Below are 25,398 nucleotides of genomic sequence, written 5' to 3'. Positions count from 1 at the left end.
AACTGGTGCAATGAGAGCCAAAATGTATATTTTCATTGAATTGAACTTTAGCAAGCAATTGTATGCAAAGTTTGGTTCAAACAAGTTTTTGAAACACAAAAAATGTTGGGTACGTCCAGGTTTTGTTCGCAGCAAGCCTGACGTCGTCTTCAACTAAAAAAGTTCGGTAAAAATATCAATAATGGAGCTCTCGAGAAAGCTATCAAAACTTAAAAGGTCCTTGAGTATTTTCTAATTTCATACATTATGGACGATATTGAAACCAAATCCTTGTTCAAAGCAGACCCACCACCAATTCTCTTTACGCAATCTGAAAGCCGCGTATAATAAAGCAATAGTTGAGTCAACGCAGCTCTCAGAATTTCCATACCACATAAGAAGTTACTGAATGAAGTGATCACATCATTGTGCATAAGCTCTATCGCAGCTTTCCATCTACTCGCGAAGTCCTTCACAATAGGCTCCACCTCAGTCACAGTAATTGGGCGCTCCGAAGCAGAACTTGGGTCCTCAGCTGCAACCGTAGCAATAGTTAAATAAGCTAGCTAATAATAAAACACTAATGGTAAAATCTTATTTAAAACAAAATCAAATTCGAAACATACAGGCCCTTGTCTTCACAAACTTAATCAGATCGTTGAAGTGCTCCACCAGTACTTCCTCCTGCATCCGAAATTTCATCCGTCAATGCCGAAATCAGGCAAAAATTCTACACTTTCTTAGTTGAACCGAATTATCCAACCTTGTTAGCATTCAGCAGTCATAATATAACAGGTCAAAATCTTCCAAACAAATACTCGAATCAGTTAGTAAGCTTGTCAAACTATCATGCCACATTTACCACAAAAATGGATGTATTGTTCTTCAACAGTTCTTCAAAGTGCATTTGAATTTTCCCACCATCAGGACCAGCTTCCTGATGCATACGAGAAAAACTTCATGAACACTAACATCTAACAGGTGAAGCGTATCTTACAAAGCGTGCAGGAATAATTGAATAAATGTATTTCAGCATGCAAGCACTAGTGAATATAGTTGTGATGCATATATGGCGAAGGAGAAAAAGCTTTCAGTTTTAACAGAGTAATATAGACGGAGTATCCAACCCCTGGCCATCCCCGTATGCAAGTATGTAAATAGATATGAGCATGGATTTGTGCATGTAGCCAAAAAGTTAAAACTCCCCTAGCTGAATAATAATTTCGTTTGACACCATATCATACCTTTAATACTGCAATTGTCATGTCATAGTTATTTATGAGAAATACTGTCTGCAACTTTGGCTTTGTGAACAATTTGGCAAGCTTGACCAGCAAATCATCAATAGCCATTCGCAATCTTTCCAAGTTCAGTTCAAGCTGTAATATTTAATCGGTTTTTAAACAGAAACTAAGAGCTTCGAATAATTCTATTCCCATGCTGCAAAAAATAACAAAGGAAACTAAAGTTTTGTGTACCCCTTTACCTGACCATCTCCATAATCAACATTAAGCTGAAATAGTGAAGCTGTAAATTCGGCGTAGCGTCTCATGACATAATGTGGATGTACATCATCCTCCCATAAATTCCGGACAACGGCATTCCTTAGGCTGTTGAGGTGCATGTCGAATACCATCTTAAACCGAGGCCATAAAGCAATGTTGACCTGCTCATAATGAGAACAGAATGCATTTATGGTCATTGCCAAAAAATTAATTTGATTTTTCCAGCAGAAACAGTCATTTTTAGAATTACACCAGCTATGATAGACAGACACTTCAAAAGCATTTCTTATCATGTGGGATAAACATTCGACACTGTGTCAAAGATGGCACATGGCACATCTAAGAAACTCAAAATAGAAGAAAATTGGGCACGCGTGTAATACACATGAACGGGGATACATTTTTTATTTCTCAAGGCTTAGAAAAAAATTAAAATTCTAAAAAACCAATTATCTTACTTCTATTCTTTCATATATAACTTTCATCTTCAAATAATCACATCCTATTTCATAAGAGCTCTAAAATTGATGCTTAATCAACAATTTCACAAGTTATAAGCACCATTCTTTGATTTATTTTATAATCTGTATAAAGATGTTGCGACCATATTAGAATTAAAGAAACAATAATAAGAAATTGAGACTTTTAGCCTTTGCCCATAGGTATAGTCCTTGTGACAAAAAACCTGACTCCTTTTTTCCTTTTTGCTTGTTACAACCAAAAAACAGATGCAATGTTTGGTTTCAGCTTTAATGTTTTGGGAAAAAGTTCTCTTTAAGATTTTGAGAAATGTTTCTGAGTAAAAAAGGTATGTGTGGCATTAGAAGACAACTTTTACCATACATAAATTCAGGTTACATTATATTTTTATAAATGCTATTTTATGTTTGAATTATAAATGTGTGGATGATGATTATGGGTGGATATTTTTAAAAAAATTAAAATACATTTGATTAAAATATGATATAATAATTGAGTATTTTGGGAAGTGATAAAAAGTTGAATAAATTGTAATGAGTACAGTTGGAGAAATTGTAAACGAGAAAAATGTTGAGGGAAAAAATTAAAATGAGGTGATAGTATTTAATTTTATTTATGAAAAGTGAAATGGGTTTCCGGAATGAAAACCAAACCTTGTGAAATAACACGGTTACCTAGCTTATTCCATGTTTACTTAGTAATCACATATGGACTCACATAACACAGTCAGCACCCGTTGAAAAGTGTGCGAACCAAGAAAAATATGTGCAAAAAGAAACCAAATATTAAATTGTCACGCAACTGAAGGCCAGTATCGGGAAACGAGTCGGGAGAAATCAATATCCATCATAAGGTTCACTAAGAAAAGTTACAGATAAATACCTTATCTAAATATGAATCCAGGCATGGTATTCGTCGTCGAGACATTATAAGCTGAGACGAAAATAAAACAACATTAAAACAAAAATACTAAATCTTGGAATTAACATTTAACTTACGCAATTATTTAACGTCAGTATATGCATTCAAGAGCAAATTTGCGAACTGTTCAGATACAGACAACAAACTTTCACATCAAGTACCGGCAATGCATGCCAGAGGTCATACATGCAGATAGAAAACAACAGTTTCTTGAACCACCTACAGTGAGTGAGTGTTAACACTCGTTGATGGCAAGATAGCATGCAGAATGAATAAAACAGGAAAAAAGTTCAGTTCTATTTGATGCAGAAATAGCTGCCACAGATACAAAAATTAACCCCAGGCACAAAAAAGTTCATATTATTTTTGCACTCTAGCAGTTGTCTGGAGCAAACAAAAAGGAACCCTGGATGGCCTTAAAATATTTACATGTTCTTAAGCACAGAACATCCAAATATTCATGATCCAACCATGGCGTCAACAAAGTTTATCATCCCAAAGAAAGATAAACGCATCGGATATAATACAGCCTTTCAACATCGTTATGTCTTAATTCTGAAACATGATCTTTACAAACCACATCAGTTTATAAAATATCATACATCAGTACATGAAGTTGAAATTTGGATTCTAGAAATATCAACAGGGAAGAGGGGAGAAAACTTGAAGAGACAGATTCACTCAAATAACAAAATAAAATGGTTCTCTAAGAAACATATGAAGGCTGAAAGATCAAATTGTGTTGCATCAGCATGTTACCTGGTGTTGGTAGATAATGCGAATCATCAGCATCAAACCAATTGCGTCAAAGCAATTTGAGAGAATTGCATTTAAATGTTCGTCAATTACTGAGAAGGGACCTGATAATCCAAGCATGAGGTATTTCAGAAAAATCATCAGTGTAGGACAAATTATACATTGGAAAGTTGTTATTATCGAATTATGTATTCTGGTTGATAGTTTTATTTTGTGTAAGCATACTAAAGGCAATAGCTCCTAGAAGTTACCATCACCCAAAGATTTGACCCATACTATCATACTACCACCAACAAGAATATTAGAACATTCTAGAGGATAGAAATCGTGCAAACTTAAATACAGTGTACAGTTGCAAATACCTGCAAATATATCATAAAACATAGATTCTTCCCCAAAGAACTCGTCGCAGAAAAGGTATCTGAAATATGAATAGGTATATATCATTGTAAACGTTCGCTGTTATGACAGTATAAAATAGGTACATCCAATAGAAGAATATAACAGCTATTGTATACATTTGAAACATAACAAAAGTTAAAAAAGAAAGAGAGAAAAAGTCCGAAAATACTCTGAAGCAGCAGTATCCATAAGCAGCTTGTGCAAGCTCCTGAATAGGACTTCATAAGGGTACTTTTTACCGCTGACTTCAGCTATATGTGGAATCAAAGCAGACTCGTCTATTTCCTGTCATCAAAAGAGAATAATAGATCAGTCAAATGTTCACTTCTGAGGCACCAGCTGAGAGAAGAGGATCAAATACTCCAAGGAATGTCAATCAGAATATTGATTACATATACACAGAGGTTGATTATAAATATAGGTGACAGGATAAAACACAAACTGCAGGTGATGACAAAATATGTTTCAACTCTTTGATCCATACCAATACCGATCAGTATTTTTATCTTTTGTCAGTTTCATACATGCTCTCAGTTGATTCTCATCGCACAATATACTAAAGGTGAATCCCTGTACGAATATTGTACAGAAGTTAAAAGGCAAAAGGAAAAACTAATAAACGAGATATGGGAACTTGGAAGGGAAACAATCTAATACTTAGTCACAGATAGTTTTGATTTGTATTATTTTTACTTGGTTATGCCTGGTTGTTAAATGACAATTAATTAGCAGTAATTTACTCGGAAGAAACATGTGAAAAAGACGAATGAAAATAATATGATCACCAACCAGAAAAGATATGAGCCATCGGTTAAAGATTTGCTAAGACTGAAGCAGAAATCCCGAGAGCTCTCACATTTAATGACATCAATACAATAGGACTTTAGTTACAGGTTAGTGCCTAAAAAATCTTGCATAAAAAAAAAGCATCACCCATAAATCACGGAAAGCCTTCCAAACGATGAATGCTCTTCAGATCAATTCAAATAAATAATCAAAAGTCAAAAGATACTATGCTGAAGATAGTAACATGATGTCATGTAAAACAAGCAGCTTGTCATAACTTACAGTTTCGAAAATAAAGAATCTAGAATAATGCCTTCTGATGACAGACCTTAAGAACATTTATCCTTTCTCCCAAAGCAAAAACAGCCGACCGGTTTTTCAAAGGCTCTCTCCCTCGTGAGAAAAGACTGGTGCTTCTGGTGTCGACACCAATTAAATCACTTGATAATGCTATATCCAATTGCAACTTCTCTAACGCTTGAATATAAGCTCGAATTTTTGTGCCGAGGACCTGAAAAACATAAAAGGGGACCAATCCATGAGAACCTGGCCGCTTTAAGAGGAATGGGATATAAGTGTTCATAAGGCTTGGCTGTAGATGGGTGTTTACCATCAAATACCAGCCTCATGGTAATATTGATAGGTACAAAGCTACATTAGTTGCAGAAGGGTTCATAAAATAGATCGTTTTGAAATATTTTCTCCTGCTGCTCACCTAAATTCAATTTAGGTCATTCACTCCACTGTTATGAATAAGGGATGGGTCAAGAATGCCTTCTTAAGTGACTTGTCAAAATAAGTGTGCATGCAGCAACATCTAGGACATGTTACTTAAGGGGAGAAGATGGTGTGCAAACTTAATAAAGTTATTCATATTTTCTAACAAAGTCCACGTGCAAGGTTAACAATTTCGTAAGGTTTTGCTTGGATTGACAGACTTCAAATGCATGATTTCAAATTTCTTGATTTATTTAGATAGAAAAATTCAAGTGAATTTCAAATCTATTATATCATTTCCCAAATCAAATATTTTTCTCTAATTCAAATCAATTAATCCAAGAGCAACTTAAGGTTATGAAGTCTGACAAATTCATTGTTAGCAACTCAGCAAATAGATCACTCTACATCTGTTTGTCGTAGTTCACTTGTGACACTAATACTAGTTGATGTTGATGAAATTCTTTTGACTGATAGTTGTTTTACTTATTACAAAGAAGGTAGAAAATATCCACAATGACATTTTGTGCAAGAGACATTATCACCAAGATACGTTTTTGTGATGGAGATAGCTCATAATAATTCAGTGTTGTTTGATCTAAAAGGTAGTATAAATTTGATCTTCTACAGGAACCACATTTTTTGGATGGAGGCCTAAGACAAAACTACGGATATTTACTATGATTTTTGAGATAAAGATGGAGAAACGTTTGCAGACACATCATAGTATCGCCGACTTGTTGGAAAACGTATATTTCTGACTGGTATCTTTTTTTTTATAAGAAACAAATTTTATTAATAATATGATAAGAACAATTACATCAGTGGACTAGTGGTCCACTATCATGAAGTACATCTTAAGAAATATCTTTAACGAAAAACAAAGGCCCAATCTCGCACTAAGTCAAAGACAGAGACATTGTCGAAGTCATCATGAGTTCCGATCCATGTAGCTACAGTGATCTTGATTTTTTCCCAGCACTGTTCTCTATTCTGTGATATTTCATCAAAAATTCTTCTATTTCTCTCCAACCATACCTGATATAACATTTTCTATGGAGTGGTTAAAGACCTTATTGATTTAAATGAGAAATTCTCACTTCCAACATCCATTATGACAATCAGGTGGCTGTCCACGTTGTTATTAACTAATTACTGATGTTGTAAGGAACAAGAGAATCAGCATTTTGTTTGCGTATTTCTCAAAACAACATGTTGATATTTTCACTAAGGATTGGCATTTGGCATATTTTAGCCTTTTGTTCCACGATTTGCGTACTTAATTTATATGCTCCAGCTTGAGGGAGAGTCTTGGATAACACTTTTATTATGTTATAAAATATATTTATTTGTATTTTGGGTCGTGAATCATAGGTGTTAGATCAGTCTTATACTTTCCAAGCCTTTGTCTCATTCTCCAACCATCGCCAGTCGTCGGCAGTCGACGACCGGCGCCGCCAACTTCTTTTCCCTTGGTCGTCCCATGGAGTTGTTGCTGATATTTAGTCAACGAGTGGTTGTGTCTGTTCAGGTTTCCTTCTCCTTTCTCGTGCTCCGTCAATCCTCACTGGTCACTTGCAAGTGTCTTCGTTTGTTCCCTAGTCGTTTTCTGGCTTCTAGTTTATCCAAGCCTTTATTTTCTCGTATATTCCATTCCTTTCTCTTCCAATTTCTGTCAGTCTTCTTCTTTCTCGTTGATTGTTTTTATTTGTTTGCTGGTGGCGTCTCTTCCTTCTATCTTGGTCTTTTTCACGTATTTTTTTTTGGAGATGGAACAAAGTTTTATTAGAATGATATTAAGCTCTCTTATCCTTTGCTTTCTCGGGATCATTGGGCCTGGCCTCAGCCATGTCGTTTATTCAGCCTTTTTAGTGTCTTCGCTTTGGTTTTCTCACAGTCAACCATTTTAAACACTTGTCTGATATGCGTCAAGGGGCTCCTCGAAACCACCATTGCAGAGATTTCTGAGTAGGTTTTGTGATCATTATGTTTCTCGTTTGGAATCAGGCTGGGTAGTAGAGGAACTTCAATTTGTCTAGCACAAAGAACTAGGAATGCGAGTTATTTGTTGGAAGCAGATTTTGGTAATATCCAATGGTTGTGGATTACATCAATAATGTTAAATCATGCCCGCCTTTTAACCGTTTCAGGGGCATTAATGTACTACTATCTATTCAAAGGTTTGTCAATAACCGAGGTAGCTTTTTGGAAGTTATTAAATCCATTCAGTGAGCTAAGAGGCAGTGTATCATACTACCGAGTGGTACTGCTTTGTGGGAGTGGAAGTGCTTGGCTAATCATTTGTCCAAAGCCCTGCGTGGGAAAAAATAGGTGCTGGTAAATCCACGAGTAGGTCGAGAGCGAGATTTTCAGTCATTTCAGAAAGTTGATCAAGCACGGAATAAGCCAACGTCTGCCATCTTGAGGACAAGATCAAACTTTTTAACGGTAAGAATAAGGACTAGAGTGAAGCACTTATTATCACTAAGGAGGAGATCAATATCTTTTCGAAATTGATTGTTCTCACCAAGGCGGACAAGCGGCGTATTGAAATTTTTCCGTTTCAAGCCGACAAGGTGGTGCATTGACCAAATAATGACGAGGATTCCACGTTTTATTGAGACTGAGGAGATGTTCCTTTGAAAAGATAGTTACTTTGTCCTATGAAAGATCGAGTAAGGAAATAAACAGAAATGAGGTAGTTTATGAGTGTTGTGGTGGTTGGATTAGAATTTTCGAAATTCCGTGGAACCTGTGGTCGACAGATTTGCTTAAGATTATCAAGGATTGTTGTGGGGGTCTATTGGAAATTTGCCAACACATTGTTATGCTTAAGGATTTATATGCAGCCAAAATCAAGGTGGTTGGCCTAAATGTGGTTTTATTAATAGTATGTTGCAGATTCAATCGCAATTTGGTCTCTTGGATATCTGAATAGTGATGGAATCTGTTAACATTGCAGAGTACAAGATCCTTGAATGACAATCATATGCTCAGATGGTAGTTGACCGAGTGAGGAGGATGGTTGGTGGGGGGAAGTGAAATGATGTTGGTATAAGGTGGTGGTTTTCAGCAGTCTATGGACCTTGCAAGCCAAGGGAAAAACAGAATTTTTTAGATGAATCGGCGGTACTAACAGTAATTTGTGTGGATAATTGGTGTTTATGAGGACTTCAATGTCGTTATATCATTAAGTGAAAAATGAATGGTAGATCCTTAACAACGAGCATGAAGTGTTTTGATTCGTTGATCAGGGAATTAAAGTTGTACGATCCATATTTGTTGAATGCAAAGTATACTTGGTCGAATTTGAGGGCGTCTCATATTTGTTGTAGGTTGGACAGATTCTTGTTTTTAGGGGACGGGTGGATATTTTTCCTTAGTGCTGACAAACAGTCTTATCCAAAATGATTTCGAATCATTTTCAAGTGATCATAGATACTATTAAGGCAAAGTAGATTCGAGAATGCGTGGTTGAAACATAATAGTTTAACTAATTTCATCTTGGTGGAACAATTCAGATCTTCAAGGTTGGGGGGGGTACAAATCTATGACGAAACTTATAGCTATCAAAAGTAATATTTATGTGTGGAGTTGAAAAATAAAATCCGTCAGTTGGATTAGCAAGAAAATAAGTGTTAAGGTCCAGATGAGGTAACAATCTAAATAAAGGAAGCCAAATGTGCATTAGATGAGTTAGAGCGTCGAAGGAATTAGATTGATAAAGCGTCGAAGGAATTAGATTGATAATCAAAACGTAAAAGTTAAATGGTTGAGAAAAGAGTATCATAACACACAAAAAAATCCGTTCTCTATTAAACCATCGTAAAAGCAAGTCTTAAGATAAACCGGGGCAGGTAGATAGGTCGATAACTTCAAATGATGAGTAGATTGAATCGACCATTTTAGAGTTTTTCAGAAAATTATACAACATATCTAGTGGAAAGGATTGGGGCATAGAAAATCGATGGTGAGATATGAGATTAAGGGCAGTGTTTGAAAGTGATGGAGAAAAGGCTCCGGGCCCAGATGATTTTACATTGGAATTTTATCAGGAGTGTCAGGATATTGTAAAATACTTTTAATTAATGAATATAATATTCTTTTAAATGAAAATATATTTATGTGTGTATTTCTCTTATACATAAGAAAGAACAACAATTTTTCATAATTCAATAACCCTTTTTCTTCTCATCAAATAACAAAAAAGAAGAGATGACATCACCCAATTTTTTTGAAATGATATACATAGATGAGGATTGAGGCATAACTTTAAATGATGTTTGATAACACAAGCAATAAATATTTGTTGAATTATTAAGGATGATTTACCTTATTCATTGTGTCAATGTACGCAGCACGGACCTCAAGATACACATCTTTCCCATGGTCTTTTAGGAACAAAATCACATATCTGCAAATATTAACATGTTATACAGGATTCTACCAAGTTGGGACAATAATATACCATATTGCTTATAGATATTAAGTGTTGGGTACATATTTAAAATCTGAAGCTCGTTCAGGTGAGTGACAAAGTATTCCTCACCCGAGGAATAACATTGATGAAAACACACCACTAAGAATAGAGACCGACTTAACAACTATTTTCAACAGAAATCACCAGCCAGGATAAATGAGCAATTTGCCTTGAATCTACATGAGTCACCTGTACGATTTTTATTTTATTTACTTGTAAATTATATGTAAGTTGCCAAAATAACTTAAAAGACGCATGATGGCAACTATTCCAGCTCAGAATGCAATAAATAAATGAACAACAAAGGCCTTTTACAAAAATTTCGTTCTGTTTTCCAACATAAATCCTTGATCTGGGATCCAATCATCCGAACAAAACAGGTAAACAGCATACACCTTAAATCAAGAAAAACACAAGCCAGATTTATTTCCAGGTCTGTAATAATTATAATTCCAGATTCAATAGTTGAAATTCAAACAATAATTCAATATCTTCGATTTCATAAACAAATACAAATCAATACGACAAAACTAAATTCTGCTACTATTATTTTAATTCATTTATAAAGATCAAAACTCATTTTATCTTCAAGTAGATAGAAATCAAAAACCAAGTTTTAGAATCAAAAGACTTTATTTTAAGAGTTATATGAATATAATATAGTTTTCATACTATTATCTAGGCATAAACACCATAGAAAACCAAAAAATAATTTAACTCTTAAGTTTTTCATGAACTTACCTTAAGATATACATGAAAGTGCAGGCGATACTAAAAACACCTTGATACAATACATCACTATGTTTATGTAGATGAAAGTGTACCGCCGTTCATGTGATTTGGTTGCACATTTAATTTTTAATAAAAAAATATCAAAATCAAAACTTAGTTCTTCTAGCCCAACAAACGAACAACTCAATAAAATATCTTACTAAACTCCCCACATTGTAAAATTTCCAAAAATATAATTTTGAGTATATACATGATGTAAAAGAAGAATTAGGGAGGATGGAAGGAAACTAGAGTTGAGGTGTGAGTTTATTAAAGAAAATATGAAAAGTAGGAAAGATTAGGGGACATTTCTGGGCATTTAATTATTTTTCGCAAATCTAATATTAAACAAGTTTCCAGGTGTCCACATCTTGTTGTTCCTATTTTTCGGACGCTGGCATGTCATTTTGCACAAGCACTATGTTCGCCTATGATGTGTTCAGCTACTTGTTCTTAAAGTAATTGTGTGCAAACACGACCATTCCAATTTTTACTTCTTTTTATCCCGTGAAATTTCTGATGTCAATTAAATCCCTAATTAGTTACTAAGAGTCCCTTTGGTTGGAAAAACCAACGGACTAAAAGTACTTTTTTAAAAAAAAAATTCTTAAAAAATATATTGTTTCGTTACAAAAGTTGTTTTAAAAAAGCAATTAAAAAATTAAATTTTTAAAAGTTACAATTTTTGTCATCTGGGCTTCTGTTTGTACTTCTATTTCAAAATAAAAACACAAGCATTTTTCAATATTTATCTAACCGTCAAAACCACTTCTATTTTTTTAAATAAAAGCACTTTAAAAGGATGGACTTATTTAAGTGTTTTTTCAAACTACAACTTTTGTATTCAAATTCGACCTAAATCCCGAAACTAACTAACTGAATTTGATGCATTACTAAGAATAAGAGAGAACGTCAGTTCAAATACCCATCTTTACTCAGAATCTGTTCTTATGGATGTTTATTTGTACACGTGTCTTGATAATTGGTAAAGGTTAATTGTTAACATAATTCAAGACAACTTCAGTGAAGAACTCAAACGACTCAAAGTACCATCTTTACTTAGGAAATATGTTCTTGCAAATGTTTAATTTCCATTATATGATGATCGGTAGAGATTAAGATGAATGCAATTTCATACTTCAATCTCAAAAACAGTGACTCAAAATATAATCCATAAACATGTTCATCTACAACCGACATGCTTACAACAATATTGGTTAAGTATAGCACAGCTAAAAAGACCAACAAAACCAGTAAAGAGAACCTAAATGGAGCTACTAAACAATAGCAATAACAACTGGATGCCTCGAGAAGGAATTAGGAACTGAATCATTTCGAAAAAGCTATGAGCAAATGTAGCGTTTCACTTCCAAAGTAGCTTACTTGTATTTTAGAAGAACGCCTTGTTGAAGGATCTGAACATTTGTCTTAGGCTTCCTTAATGCATTGAGTTTTTGTACGATGAAGTCAAATACCTGATACAACAGGCCAAAAAGACGAAACAAATGGATCAAGTTTTATATTTATGGAACTTCCAAAATGAAAATAGTCACATGACAGCACGTCTAAACAACAACAACAAATTAACTACAATTGAGATCAGCTGATTAGACTTCTTAAAACAAATGAGAAAAAGAGAATCTAAATTCTAACATATCATAAAACTAACAAGTCAATCAAGTCATAGAGAAGAACAATACTCATTGGTGTTCTAGAGATCATTGTATTGGATGCCTAGTGTTTTAGGCTCAAATATTATACAATCCTGATGTAATTAAGCATCTGCAAATCTTCTGGTTTCTGCCATCTTTATGCGTACAGATGAGGAACCCCATCAGTAACCATGAAACTTAATTTTGAAAAAAGACATAGTTAACTAAAACAACAACGTTGTCATTTATTGAAATATTTGTTAACCGTGTAAAATTAAATATGAGAAAAATGATCCTGAATAATATTCGAATTCTACATACCTTAGAAACTGCTTTCTGGCGAAGTTTTTCTAATTCAGGTTGAACATCACTCAGAGCTTTTGAAGTCTTCACCATGGTATCAATTTCAACAAACTTCAGCTTTTTACTAAGAATCTCAAGGGTTCTCATATATTCCTCATTCACCTAAAGATATTAAATAACAAACTAGTGTATAAACCATGAAACATACACTGAAATGCAGTCAAATCATTCGGTACAAGCTCAAACTGACTGCATTTGAATAAGAATCAAAACATAAAAATTGGTCTTGGGTAGGCAACTGATTAGATTATTGACCTTGTAATCCACATACAACTACTGCAAATTGTATGACTGAAATTTCAGACAAAAAATAAAATCCCACAGGGTGAGCCAGGATATCATAGACCTAGACCCCTCATAAAAAAGATGGACTACACCAATTACATTTGGGGACATGAAGCGGTATACTCATAGATTGGGCCATTGGGAAACAGATTACAGAGTCCTTTCTAGTTTCTTCTAATGCACGGGCGGGAATGACTTCAATACTTGCTGTCCAACTTAACAGAAACAACTTTATAGGCCCTTGCAATTCTTAACAAGATAAAGCTATCAAATTTAATTATCTCGTACTTGTAAAATGCTTCGATTTTGAGTCATCGTGCATTAGATGGAAATGATGGATAAAGATGTTAATACATTTCACAGTCAAGCAACCATTCATCAAACAACATTGGCATTACTTAAGTAGATAGAACATCAATTTTGATATTTCAAGATCATACATATGAAATTACAGACTGAATGATGATTATAGAACATTTATAACGCAATATAGAGGTGCAATTGACATACAAAATAATGGGTTATAAGTTCTTTTAAATAAAAAACCAATACCAAAAAGGAAGAAGAGCAGAACTCGACAAAAGTTTGAGGTACCTCTCCGTCAACTATTATATCAATCATCCTCGGTGGGACAATGATGTCCTCAACAAATGTAGCTAATTTAGATTCTGCTGCCTGCCAGTTAAATAATAAGAGCACAAATACAGGGGAAAGACAACAAAATGAAGCATCTAAAAGGCTGTGAAAAGATTTTGCTCAGTCTTTTGCTGGAAAGAATTTCCATCCATGAAATTACCAACAATTTCAACATGAGTTGTATACAAAAACAGAAAAAACAAGGTTATACAGGAATGCAGGTTCTTCTAATTTCTATCAATTTTGTGATACGTTCGCCTTCAAATTCTAAAGAACCGTGGTGAACCACATTACCTTCCGATTTTTCAATTTAAGTCCCATATCCATAGATCTTTCCTGAAGAATCTTTATATCTGAACTTATTGTACCTATCTCATCCTGGAAAAAATGATAATAAAATCTGAGACCCTTCTGGTACAACTTTTAGAGACAATTGCAGCAGCGTCAACACTTATGCACCTAATTCACTGTAGATTTTATCCACAGCAATAAACACCAGAACATAACAGGATTAACAGCATTAAAAAAGGTAGCCATATAAAATTTGGCAGAAGAGAAACAGAATCTCCCTCTTTTAGAGATCAAATTGAACATTTCCACAATCCCACCAAACCCATGCATATTCAAAAAAAATAGATCTGGGACAACTTTAAAGAATAAGCCTAATCTTCACTTCATGAATCTGTCGTTCCCAGAAACCATATCAGGCCAAGCAAAATGAGAAGCATCAGAGCAATGTCTGTAACATGTACCTGGAATCCACTGAGTAGGATTTCCATTTGTGACAGAATGGTGTCACAATCATGAATTTGATCGTGAAGTGAGATTAAATTGTCACTTTCTTTAATGTAATCCTGGTCAGATGAAAAAATGCACCATAAGCAAGCTAAAATTAGTTTTCACTCTCCATAAAAAAATAGTTTACACACAAATACATATTAAAATACAATAAACAAGGCCATAGTGAAGGTGCATTGGACTTGATAGTTTCAGCATAGTGATGGCACCCACCAAAAACGTATCTTCATCTTTCTGAAACTTGGCATTTAAAATTCATTTTTTAAATTTTGACATGCAAAATTGAAAATATCATATTCTTCTTGCGCGGAACCATGTCCCAAAATGAGTGTCTTTCAAACTTCCTAGAATCGACTACGTGCCAGAAAGTCAGGGCGGATAAAATAACTTCACACGAGACATGTGATGATGTGAACCATCAATATCACGAGGTGTTGCTATGTATTGTGAAGCATCAATATCACGAGGTGTTGCTATGTATTTGAGGAGCTAGTACAATGAATCAGAAACCTCAATAGAGTCCAGTTCAGTTTGGTGTAGATTATTCTCAACATCCCTGGTGTAATCCCGCAATTTCGTACCTTTAGAAAGTATCATAGCAACCACCTTCAAAACAAACACCGCAAAATCATAAAATTGTTTTAAGTGGAAGTAAGTGGACACCAGGTGCTATCAACGACTATAGTGCAGAAAATGCTGTGTGCATACATCGTCGCTTTTACAACCTTGAAGCTCTTGATCTAGTCCTTCCAATGAGACATCATCGCTATTCGGGAAAAGAAAACAAAATCTAAGGCCCGCAAATACTAAAAGAATTATCAAAATACACGATATGCATACAGAATCAATCGAGTAAATAATTTCAGAAATTCAGAACCTGGCTGCATCATCTTCAGCAGTCAACTCGTCAACGAAGGTTCCCAAATCTATCGTGGTTCTCGATCCATCGTTGGCCTCAACCTATGCATATAAGTCACAAACTTCTGTATAAATACATTTTATGATTCCCACATACATAGCTTTAAAATGCAAATTCCACAGCATGAGATGAAAATTGTTTACAGTTAGATTTGAAGCTGCATCCGCCATCTTCTTGACTGTCTTCACAGTTGCAAGAGTGTGTATCAGGCTGCAATGGCAAATGTATGGAACCAGAGGCTGATTTCAGAGCAGACCGCTCTTCGGTTGTTTTCATTTATTAATTATTGTTGTTATTAATTATTCGAAAACCGGATCTTGAAATAATATTGGGCCACGGTCGATTGCAATGACTTCACAGCCTACAGCCGGTTTATTTCACCCTACTTGTGAGAGCACTGATCCATGAGGTGATCAAAGGCTCAGATTTAAACACATATACATCCCATAAAGTGATCAAAGGCTCAGATTTAATCACTATGTAAAATCAATGGCTGAGATCCTGTGAGGACACTGCCCCACAAGTAGTATCTACTCTACCGCCTACAGCCCGAGAGAGACGGCGGGCGAGTGGTGAGGCTGCAAGAGAGAGAACGATCGGTCCAAATCCGTAGCCAAAAAAATATTGTCAAAAATTTGTGTGAGACGATCTCGGGTCATATCTGTGAGACAAATCTCTTATTTGGATTATCATGAAAAAAATTACTTTTTATGATAAGAATATTATTTTATGTGAATAAATAGGGTTGACTCGTCTCACAAATTAAGATACGTGGAATGAGACTCACTAAAAAAAGTAAATTTCAAACCCGATGTATTTGGGCTCTGGTTTTGCTCTACATTTGGATATCCTGGCATGGGGATGGAATTTGGCTCATATGGGAAAAGCTCATATGAAGGGGTGTCTTTTCTTATAATTTAGGGCACCACACAATCAAAAGAATTCACAAAAGATAGAGAGGTTGAGGGAGTAACGGATTTGCATACTTTTGTGAATCAGTTGCTGGATTAGTTGAAAATTGGTTAGCATGTTTGTAAAGAAATTCAACGAGAAATCAGGTTTTGTGTTTATTTGAATCAGTTTCTTAATGACGAACAAAAATTGTTTTCTTATATAAAATTTACACAATTTGCTGGAGTAGGTCATTTGTGAAAATATAGTCATTTGATTCGGGTGAAATTTGGACAACATATTCAGTACGTCACGAGATATATTTTGAACGGTGTAGATCGGATTTGGATTTCTCTATAATCCATAACAGGTTCTGACACAGTGAGTCTATGTGTTAAAACTTTCTATTTCATTTGTTATTTCAAGATTACATACCGAATAAATATCGATATGTCGAAATTTCAGTACGTTATCTGTATTGATTTTGAATATTTTGGTATTTTGGTATGTAATATTTTTAAACTAATTATATTATAAATAAAATGTGAAAATTAAGGCCAAAGACTGGAGTGATCAATTTTTAAACTAATTATATTCTAAAAATCAAATAAATCAATCTCTATTTTATTTCACGGATATGCCTCTCTCAGTCTCTCTATAATCTATTGTGTGTCTCATCATCTCTTCAATAAATGTTATATAGTGTGATAGAAGTGTTGTATATTTTTCGGTCTTGTTTTCTATACTCCAATACATTTTTTTTCTAAAGTTTTTGTAACCATATTGTAATTATCTGTTTTTTTTCCACAGCAAACATTTTTTTCCTGATATGAACGATATGATACTGTATTATACTGACGTATCGGTATACTGTAAATATTTGATTTGCAACTTGTGCACATGAATTTTTTTATTTTTTGCATATGAAGTATAATATTAAAAATATCAGTCATTCTACTAAAACTTTCACAAAAAATGACGTTTAGAAAAATAGACAACATATGGTTTTAAGAATGAAGATGGAAAAAGTTAAGAATATGACGTTTGGCTAGAAAAATTGAAATATAGCATATTTAATTTTTAACACTTGATTGAATTTTATTTATTTATTTATATATGTTTGAATGTGATTTTGCAAAAAAATATTTAAAATTTGTACTATTCGAAATAAATGGGATAGCCATCACCAGCAGCTACCAAAACGAGCTTTTGAAAATTTGTGTGCAAATTCCAACATATTTATTGTATTGTCGACACTTTGGATGTATATTTTAGTTACTATGTTTTTTTTTAATGAATAAATGATATATAATATTATGTAAAAACAGTTTAAATGATATTTCTAATTAATATAGTGTGTTAAACTGAATAGACGAATATAGTGATTAAAACAAAATATTAGACAATTGATTTCGGTGTATGAATTTAGTCGGATATGAATAGAGTCGATAGTAGGTCTATTGTGATACAGGTCTTACGAATTTTTATTTGTGAGAATATAAAATAATACTCTTAACATAAAAAGTAATGTTTTTTCATAGATGACCTAAATAAGAGACCAAGTTTCACAAAATACGACCTAGTGAGAACGTCTCACACAAATTTTTACTTATTGTCCATAGTCCAAAAAAATAAAACCAATCAATAATAATTTACAATTACCATTTATCTTTAAATATATTATTTATACGAAAAATATATAAGATGTCATGTCCATCAAATAATTATTATATTTATATAAATTTGAAAAAATTCAAACATAAATCTAATAAAAATCAAATAGATTTGAAATACAGGAAGTTTTTATTTCTGAGAATCGATCCATAAGCAACCAAAGCGGCTGAAATTAGGCCCGACCGTTCAAACCGCAGGTTCGGAACCCGGCCCACGCGCACTGCGAATTCCAAATTCCGGTTTCTATTAAAATTCCGTTTTTTTCAATCGGGCCGTGCATTCTTCTCGACGCATTTCTTTCGATCATCCTCTATTTCCAGAATTATTCAGGTCCCATACTTAATCCTCCTGCTATATATAGAAATTTTATAAAATCAAATTAAAACCTCATATTTTGGTCGTGATCGTGATCGTGATTGTGATTGTGAAAGCGGGGCTGAATCTTATCGTCGCGCCGTCGTCGCAGCTGATCCAGGTTCTTCATCTTCTCATCCCGCCGGGGAGTTTGACTTTTTGATTTTCTTCGCATGCGATTTAGGAATTTTCCCCTTTTGTCTCGACAATTTATCGATTTTTAGTAACTGTGTTTGGGAGTAAACTCTTGCTTTTAATTTTCGATTATCGAGTTTTCAAATTCCCGTCTCTAATTGCTGGCCTCCTTGATTCGTTCAATTCTTTTTTAGCTGATATGAACATGGTTTTAATTGATTTCTCTTCTCTGTTTTTTTTTTTAACTTCTTCTTCACTATTTAGGTAGGTAGAGGTTTTGGTGAGGTTGGTTCAATCTTCTGGATTCACCAATACCAAAAATAAATTGGCCTTCTCTATACCATCAAAATGGGACATTGCTTAGCTAAGGTACTGTGTCAATTCACTACGTTATCGTGTGAACTATTCTTTCCTTGCGTTGTCATATTGGATGTCCCGACCAGCTGTCCTTATTGCCCAAATGCATGTTTATCCGCGCATCAGCTCTTCATCATTTTGTCTCCCAAAATGTGGTTGAATGATTCAACTACTTTTTTCTCTCCTTTTCTTTTGCTAAGCGAAAACCATTACATTTTTATTAAAAAAAGCATTTGATTTGGTCCAATAGTTATATTTTATATGGGTTGCAAATAATGATTCACCTCTGGGTTCATATGCTAGTTTTTGTTTATTGTTCGATACAGATGCCTAGAGAACAGATACTGTAATAGTTTTGTTCAATTTTGTGAAATAAATTACTTGTCTCGCTTTTCTCTGTTACCTACTCTCAACTTGCATATGTTTGCTAATGGGTTCGGTCTCTATCATATTTACAATCAATCTTTGTCCTTGTGATGTAAAATTTTAATTGTGAATTAATAAAATAAGTTCAATCCTTGAAATTTTAAAATCATTCCACATGTTTTAGCTGTCTAAATGGGCTTACTGGTGTTTGTATCATGCTTTCTATTGTTTTACATTATGACTTGATATGCTCTTCTTTGATTTTAATAGGCTAGAAATGATGGAGATGATTCTGATCATAATGTTGATCTGGCTGGTGGAAATGTGCACCTTATCACAACAAAGGAAGGTTGGGAACAAAAGATGGCAGAAGCTAAGACAGATGGAAAGATTGTGAGCATTCATTATATTTTTGTTTGATTCTATTTTTTGTCCCAATATGGTAAGTTGCATTATTAGGCTGTTCCAAGAATGTGATGGTATCTACAGCACCATGTCCATTCATTTATTTAATGGTAAATCAGAAATGTGTGCTGGCTTTCATATACAGGCACCTCAGGTGAGCTGTTTTATCTCCTGTTATGATTTGCATATGCTATGTAGTGCAACAGGCAACTGGTTTTAAATTTTTACATGTTTGCAAGTCCAATTACATGACTAAGAGATGTTTAATTGAGGTATTGAAAATCACATATATATTTTTTTGATTCTATTGTTTGTCTTGTCTTTAACAAATTTTCTGTTCCATTGAGGTAGCATTTTGTTGTTGTTATATCGTAACCCCAGCAGTCAGCTGCATCATGCTTCATGCAATCAAACATCTCTTAGTCAATGTAATTGAACTTGCATGTGCAGGGAGCACTGTCAGTGTATATATGTGATTTTCGATACCTCACTTCAGCAGAGACTTATTTATTGGCTTTTACTGTTTATAACTTACATGCCTGGACCATGCTTTTTCTGTTCTAACAGTTGGTGATTTTATATCAGGTAATTGCCAATTTTAGCGCTTCATGGTGTGGCCCTTGCAGAATTATCGCACCTTTCTATGTTGAGCTGTCTGAGAAACACCAATCTGTAATGTTTTTGACTGTTGATGTGGACGAGCTTACTGTAAGTTTTGTATCTACTTGGCTACCTGGATTGAAATCATTGTGTTTTTACATTGCAAGTCTGTTTAAATGTAGATATTTAAGATCAGGCACCATATGCAGATATATAATTTTTTCCAGCTGTTAAAATTATTCGTTGCTTCAGGAATTCAGCACATCATGGGATATCAAAGCAACTCCAACCTTCTTTTTCCTTAAAGACGGGCAACAACTTGACAAACTCGTAGGAGCCAATAAGCCAGAACTGCAGAAGAAGGTGACTGCCATCCTTGATTCAAAAGCCTCATGTGAGACATAGGTTTTACGACTCTATGTTGATCACAAGACATATTTTGATGATCTTACCTTATATATTTGGACGAGATTGTTGTGTGGGTGTTTGTCTCGGAATTGTTCATTATGGTGGTGAAGTTACTGAAAAAGTTGGTTCGAAATTTGTACCCAGTTTGGTTGTAAAATTTGCCATTATATTCACAATATTTTGGTCGTGTCATATCTATTTGTACCGTGTCAAGATGTAGAACTCCTTTTTTTTTTTAAAGAAAATTCCTCACGGGGGTTAAATAACAAGGCGCCTTTTAAGGATTTTTTTGGTTTTTTCCCTCGAGATGTGTTTGGTTGAATGGATTAAATAAGGATAGATTAATAGTCAAATATTTATCGTTAAAATTTTAAGATGTTTTAATAATCATTTTGACCCGGTTTAAGATCCAATTTTATTAATCAAATAGTTATCCATAAAATTGGATCTTAAACTGGGTCAAAATGATTATTAAAACAACTTAAAATTTTAACGATAAACATTTGACTATTAATCTATCCTTATTTAATCCACCCAACCAAACACACTATCGATGTATTACCCAGTTAGATTTACCAAGGTAACTTCTTTTGGACTGTAATTATTATTCAGCTGAAGTTAGATTTTAAATCTGACTGTTTAAAATTAGAAATGATTTTAACTTTCAATTTATTAACATTCACATCAGAACGATTTGTTGTTGACGAGTATTAATTGTCAATAGAAATGTTTTGATGACGAGCGTTCCGTCAAAGCGATGGCCGAAGCTTGTTTGGTGGCCTTTTCAGCATGTTTTTCTGAAAATGATCGAGAAAATTCAATCCCCAATCAGAGAAACCGAATTCCATCCGTCTTTCATATCGGTTGCCGTTTGAGTATGACAAGCCCCATGCCAACTCGTAGTTACTGTTGAATCCGTTGGTAACCACTTAATTCATTTCATAGAACCGAATACAGAAGATCGTTGAAACATATGTTTTAGGGCACGTATGAGACCATTCAATCAATGAATATCAGCACATGATTAACAACATGCATAAGAGCAGGTGATCTTTCACCAGACCACACAACAAATCTAAGCCGAGAATGTATTTGGAGGTTCGGGTTTGGGCAAAACATAAACAAACAAAAAAATTATGATACATACACAACCCTTTTCCATGGAACTAGCGACCTTTGGGATTCATTATCTGAGAAAAGACTGCACTTGGCGTCAACCCATCCGAGTCTTCGCTGGCAAGGCTTCGTCCACCAATGCTCATTGACAATCCACTGCTTTTTGAATCCGTAATGTTTTCATCAAAGCCTGGGGAGGAGTTAGTAGTATTCTTAACGTCAAATGATTCACTTTCCTCTGCACTCTCCTGGAGTTGCAGAGCAAACTCCAGGTTCCACAACACATCGCCCATAGAAGGTCTCTCAGTTCCAACATCAGACACACACTTCACTGCAGTCTCAGCCATTTTTTTAAAGCATTCTGGAGCAATCTTACCCTTAAGATAAGGATCAATAATTTGGTCAAGAATTCCCTTCTTATGACAATGCAGTGCCCATTCAGCTAAGCTGACCTGTTCCTTAGGGAGTGTGGGGTTTAATGCCGGCCTAGCACATAAGATTTCAAAAAGTACAACTCCATATGAGTATACATCAGATTTTTCAGTCAGTTGCTGCCTTCTGAAGTACTCTGGATCCAGATAACCGAAACTACCCTTCACCACTGTGCTGACGTGTGTGTGATCCAGAGAGGGTCCCGTTTTGGACAGCCCGAAATCTGAAACTTTTGCTACCCACTTCTCATCCAAGAGAATGTTTGTTGTCTTGACATCACGATGGATGATGGTGTGTTTTGCACCAGTGTGCAGATAATGCAAACCACGAGCAGCACCAATACAAATCTCAAGCCTCTGCTTCCATGGCAATGGCGGCTTTTGAGTCTTGTAAAGATGCTCCCTAAGAGTTCCATAAGCCATGTAATCATATACAAGAATCATTTCACAGTTCTCTTCGCAATACCCAATCAAAGACACAAGGTGACGGTGGCGAAGTTTAGAGAGCATTTCGATCTCAGTTTGGAATTCATGCACCCCTTGTTCAGAGAGTGGATTCCCACGCTTAATTGCAACTTTTGTGCCGCTGTCAATCTCTCCACGATAAACTTTACCAAAACCCCCTACCCCAAGGAGAAGAGCCTCATCGAAGCCATTTGTTGCAGCCTTGATCTCAGAAAATGAAAAGTGTCGACAAAGGTTTGATGGAAGTGAGGAGGCAATACTTCCAGTGGTGTTTGTCTTCGCAGATCCAGACGAATGTGAATTTCCATACAAGGATAGTGGAAGCCAGCCATCACTAGCGCCGGGATCCTTTCTGTGCTTTTGGCGTTGGCGGGAAACTATACATACAATCAAACCAACAAGAAGAAGTGCCGCAATTCCTCCAGCAACACCTCCTCCGATAACTGCTTTGTGACTTTTAGATTGAACAGATCCAGATGATTCATCGGTATCAACTTTCGGTTGTGCGAGGGGAGTTGGATTCGAACCAGCTAGATTCCCGCTGGTATCATTTATTTTGAATATTTCAAGACCATTCAAGATAGCATCATAGAACTGGGGTTTTGATGAAATAAAAGGGTGCAAATCGAGCCAGAGATCCTGCATTGGTGGTCCGGTTGGAACGACAACCATATAATCCTTGTGAACAGGGACACCGTTGCTACCTGCCCAGGCAATAACATCTGCCTCCTTTTCTGCAGTCTGATTATTCATGAAGATACTGAAGACTCTTTGGTTCACTTTGTAAACAATGTCTGTTATTTCGCAGAAGTGGAGTCTAACCAGATAAGAGAAGCCGGAATCAACAAGGAAAAGCCAAGTTAGATTATAGTTCTGATTTACAGAAGCATTTGGACCCATTGATCTCAAAGTAGAGTATACATCAAGTGGGGCAATGTAGGTTGGCGATCCTGGAGGATAGCTAACCGTCACATTTGGATCAGGGACTTCCGTAACTCCATTGGCCGCACTAAATATGTAACTTGAATCATCACGCCAAGACCTGTAGAGACCAGTATCTTTGGAGGGTGAAATGTCGTTTCCACCCACATTTAGCCGATATAAATTCTCTAGAGCCGTAGTGTTGTCAATAGTGAATCCAGTGGGTTGACCAACAACAGTTTCCGTTCCATCTGTACTATATATATCAGGATGTGAAACAATCTCGATCCCATTGACGAATGCATATGAGTTAGAAGTATCACGGGATGGCATGAATGTTACATTGAATACCTCAGATGCGACGTTCACAGAGAACTCCTTCATCATATAATCATAATTCAAGGCCTCGGTGGTTTGAGCAGCACTAAAGTTCTTCACGAGAGTATAGGGTCCACAAATCACCGAAAATACACCATTGGAAGCATTTAATCCACCATAGGACGCGGGATAGAAATACAAACGAAGAAACTTACGACCTGGTGCCACAGGGAAACTATAGGTGAAATCAGATTGAAATATCCGGGCTGTCATGTAAGGTACTTGGGGGACGGAAGGTTTTTGGGTGGCCGCGGTGGCGGTTAAAGAGTTGCTGCTCGTTAACACGAACTTAGAGCCAATATCTGATGTCCATTTTCGACCATCAGAGTCTGTAGAGTCAGCAGGACCTCCACAGCTCATGAAAATCTTCTCCGTTGGTGCATAATCAACGGCTGATATTACAAACGCCAGAAGCAGAAAACTAAGGGCCAGTAAGAGCCAAGGATTATTGCGGTTCCTCATCGAGGACTAACGTAGATAGCCCCTGGAAATCCACCAAACGAACATATAATCAGCTATTAGAATGAGGTAAATTTAGAAAATTGACTAAAAAAAATTTGATATACATATGATCGATCTTCTTTGCACTCAAATATTGTCCTTCAATCAGTACCATAACTTCACTGGTAAATTAGAAGTTAAATTTTCAAAAAAAAAAAAAAAAAAAAATCAAGGAACGGGGTATTTTTAACTAAAGCTTTGATACATCATACATACCATCCTCAATCTTAAAACGCAGCGCTATCCTATGTACTACGAATCAAAGCCTGACAAATCTAAATCTAAAAATGGAACTCACAAGTCACAACCAAAACATTCCTCAGCGAAGACCAAATCCCTAAATACAGAGCAGAGATCTGCAATAGTTCAGAATGACGCAGCAATCGAGCAGCAGAACTTCGTAGATCCGTCACAAAACAATAAAACATGAATATTTATATATGCAAAGAGAAAACACAAATCTAACAACCAAAAACACGAAGAGTAACAGAGACATTGAGAGAACAACATGTACCTGAATCGAAACAGCAGCAGCAGCACTTGAAGCAACTGAAAGAAAAGCTTTGCTCGTATTGCAGTTGGATAGTAAAAAAGAAAAAATGAAAAAGAAAAAAACAGAGAGAAATGTGGTGAGGAAGTCCTGTCTATTATTGTTAGACAACAAACAAACGACGGGCTTAGTGGAGGCTCATTTCATTTATTATATTCTTTATTTTATAAAGTGATTAATTAGTTAATGTGTGTACGCTATTTGGAAAAAGTCGTATACTAATTTTTTGCATGACTGGCAGACAGGTTGCCTGTGATTTCATTTTTCAACTACCCAATGAATCATGCATCCAACTTGTGCCCAAAACTTAAGTAAGAACTAAATGGTATTTACATTATAGTAAATTTTAAATATTTTAAATCCCATACTGCATTTATTACGCCATGTCCATTCTTA

The 25,398-nt window shown here is 35.2% G+C and overlaps 3 protein-coding genes across 10 annotated transcripts; 1 reads left to right on the top strand and 2 right to left on the bottom strand.

The window, feature by feature from the left end:
• Positions 1–154: 154 nt before the first annotated feature.
• LOC140825629 (vacuolar protein sorting-associated protein 52 A-like) lies at positions 155–16,076 on the bottom strand. 4 transcript variants are annotated; one of them, XM_073187520.1, is made up of 21 exons: positions 15,993–16,074; positions 15,594–15,811; positions 15,409–15,491; positions 15,240–15,297; positions 15,042–15,137; positions 14,486–14,587; positions 14,028–14,111; positions 13,692–13,772; positions 12,771–12,914; positions 12,181–12,272; positions 9,879–9,960; positions 5,158–5,340; positions 4,213–4,328; positions 4,004–4,062; positions 3,645–3,745; positions 2,847–2,897; positions 1,466–1,645; positions 1,224–1,358; positions 842–916; positions 606–663; positions 155–514 (listed from the first exon to the last, which is right to left on the bottom strand). In XM_073187520.1, exons 2-21 carry the CDS (start codon positions 15,618–15,620, stop codon positions 210–212), a joined length of 2,112 nt encoding a protein of 703 aa, XP_073043621.1. In that variant the 5' UTR covers positions 15,621–15,811; positions 15,993–16,074; the 3' UTR covers positions 155–209. The 4 variants fall into 4 exon arrangements, with proteins under 4 accessions (XP_073043621.1, XP_073043624.1, XP_073043622.1 ...); XM_073187523.1 differs by lacking the exon at positions 5,158–5,340 and having other exon boundaries at positions 15,993–16,076; XM_073187521.1 differs by lacking the exons at positions 15,594–15,811; positions 15,993–16,074 and having other exon boundaries at positions 15,257–15,297.
• A 2,086-nt stretch (positions 16,077–18,162) lies between these two features.
• LOC140825627 (thioredoxin H9-like) lies at positions 18,163–20,832 on the top strand. Of its 4 annotated transcripts, none has more exons than XM_073187517.1 (5): positions 18,163–18,490; positions 18,773–18,873; positions 19,498–19,620; positions 20,218–20,340; positions 20,485–20,832. In XM_073187517.1, the coding sequence occupies exons 2-5, from the start codon at positions 18,853–18,855 to the stop codon at positions 20,635–20,637; spliced, it is 420 nt and encodes a 139-aa protein (XP_073043618.1). In that variant the 5' UTR covers positions 18,163–18,490; positions 18,773–18,852; the 3' UTR covers positions 20,638–20,832. The 4 variants fall into 4 exon arrangements, with proteins under 4 accessions (XP_073043618.1, XP_073043617.1, XP_073043619.1 ...); XM_073187516.1 differs by having other exon boundaries at positions 18,164–18,490; positions 18,769–18,873; XM_073187518.1 differs by lacking the exons at positions 18,163–18,490; positions 18,773–18,873; positions 19,498–19,620 and adding an exon at positions 19,627–19,786.
• Positions 20,833–21,604: 772 nt separating this feature from the next.
• On the bottom strand, positions 21,605–25,158 carry LOC140825625 (receptor-like protein kinase FERONIA). 2 transcript variants are annotated; one of them, XM_073187515.1, is made up of 2 exons: positions 24,961–25,124; positions 21,605–24,435 (listed from the first exon to the last, which is right to left on the bottom strand). In XM_073187515.1, the coding sequence occupies exon 2, from the start codon at positions 24,411–24,413 to the stop codon at positions 21,807–21,809; it is 2,607 nt and encodes an 868-aa protein (XP_073043616.1). In that variant the 5' UTR covers positions 24,414–24,435; positions 24,961–25,124; the 3' UTR covers positions 21,605–21,806. The 2 variants fall into 2 exon arrangements, with proteins under 2 accessions (XP_073043616.1, XP_073043615.1); XM_073187514.1 differs by having other exon boundaries at positions 21,633–24,435; positions 24,967–25,158.
• Between the last annotated feature and the right edge of the window lie 240 nt (positions 25,159–25,398).

The sequence above is a fragment of the Primulina eburnea genome, chromosome 3 (assembly GCF_022965805.1).
Source record: "Primulina eburnea isolate SZY01 chromosome 3, ASM2296580v1, whole genome shotgun sequence".
NCBI lineage: Eukaryota > Viridiplantae > Streptophyta > Magnoliopsida > Lamiales > Gesneriaceae > Primulina > Primulina eburnea.
Note: the sequence above shows the minus strand (reverse complement) of the source record. Positions and strands in the feature narration are given on the sequence as shown.

Coding starts and splice junctions, on each gene's coding strand:
- LOC140825629 (XM_073187520.1), bottom strand. CDS start 15,620: ATGGCGGATGCAGCTTCAAATCTAACT. Junction 15,492..15,593: donor ATGCAGCTTCAAATCTAACT/GTAAACAATTTT, acceptor TTATATGCATAG/GTTGAGGCCAACGATGGATC. Junction 2,898..3,644: donor GCATTATCTACCAACACCAG/GTAACATGCTGA, acceptor TTTTCGTCTCAG/CTTATAATGTCTCGACGACG.
- LOC140825625 (XM_073187514.1), bottom strand. CDS start 24,413: ATGAGGAACCGCAATAATCCTTGGCTCTTACTGGCCCTTAGTTTTCTG.
- LOC140825627 (XM_073187517.1), top strand. CDS start 18,853: ATGGGACATTGCTTAGCTAAG. Junction 18,874..19,497: donor TGGGACATTGCTTAGCTAAG/GTACTGTGTCAA, acceptor TGATTTTAATAG/GCTAGAAATGATGGAGATGA. Junction 20,341..20,484: donor TTGATGTGGACGAGCTTACT/GTAAGTTTTGTA, acceptor TCGTTGCTTCAG/GAATTCAGCACATCATGGGA.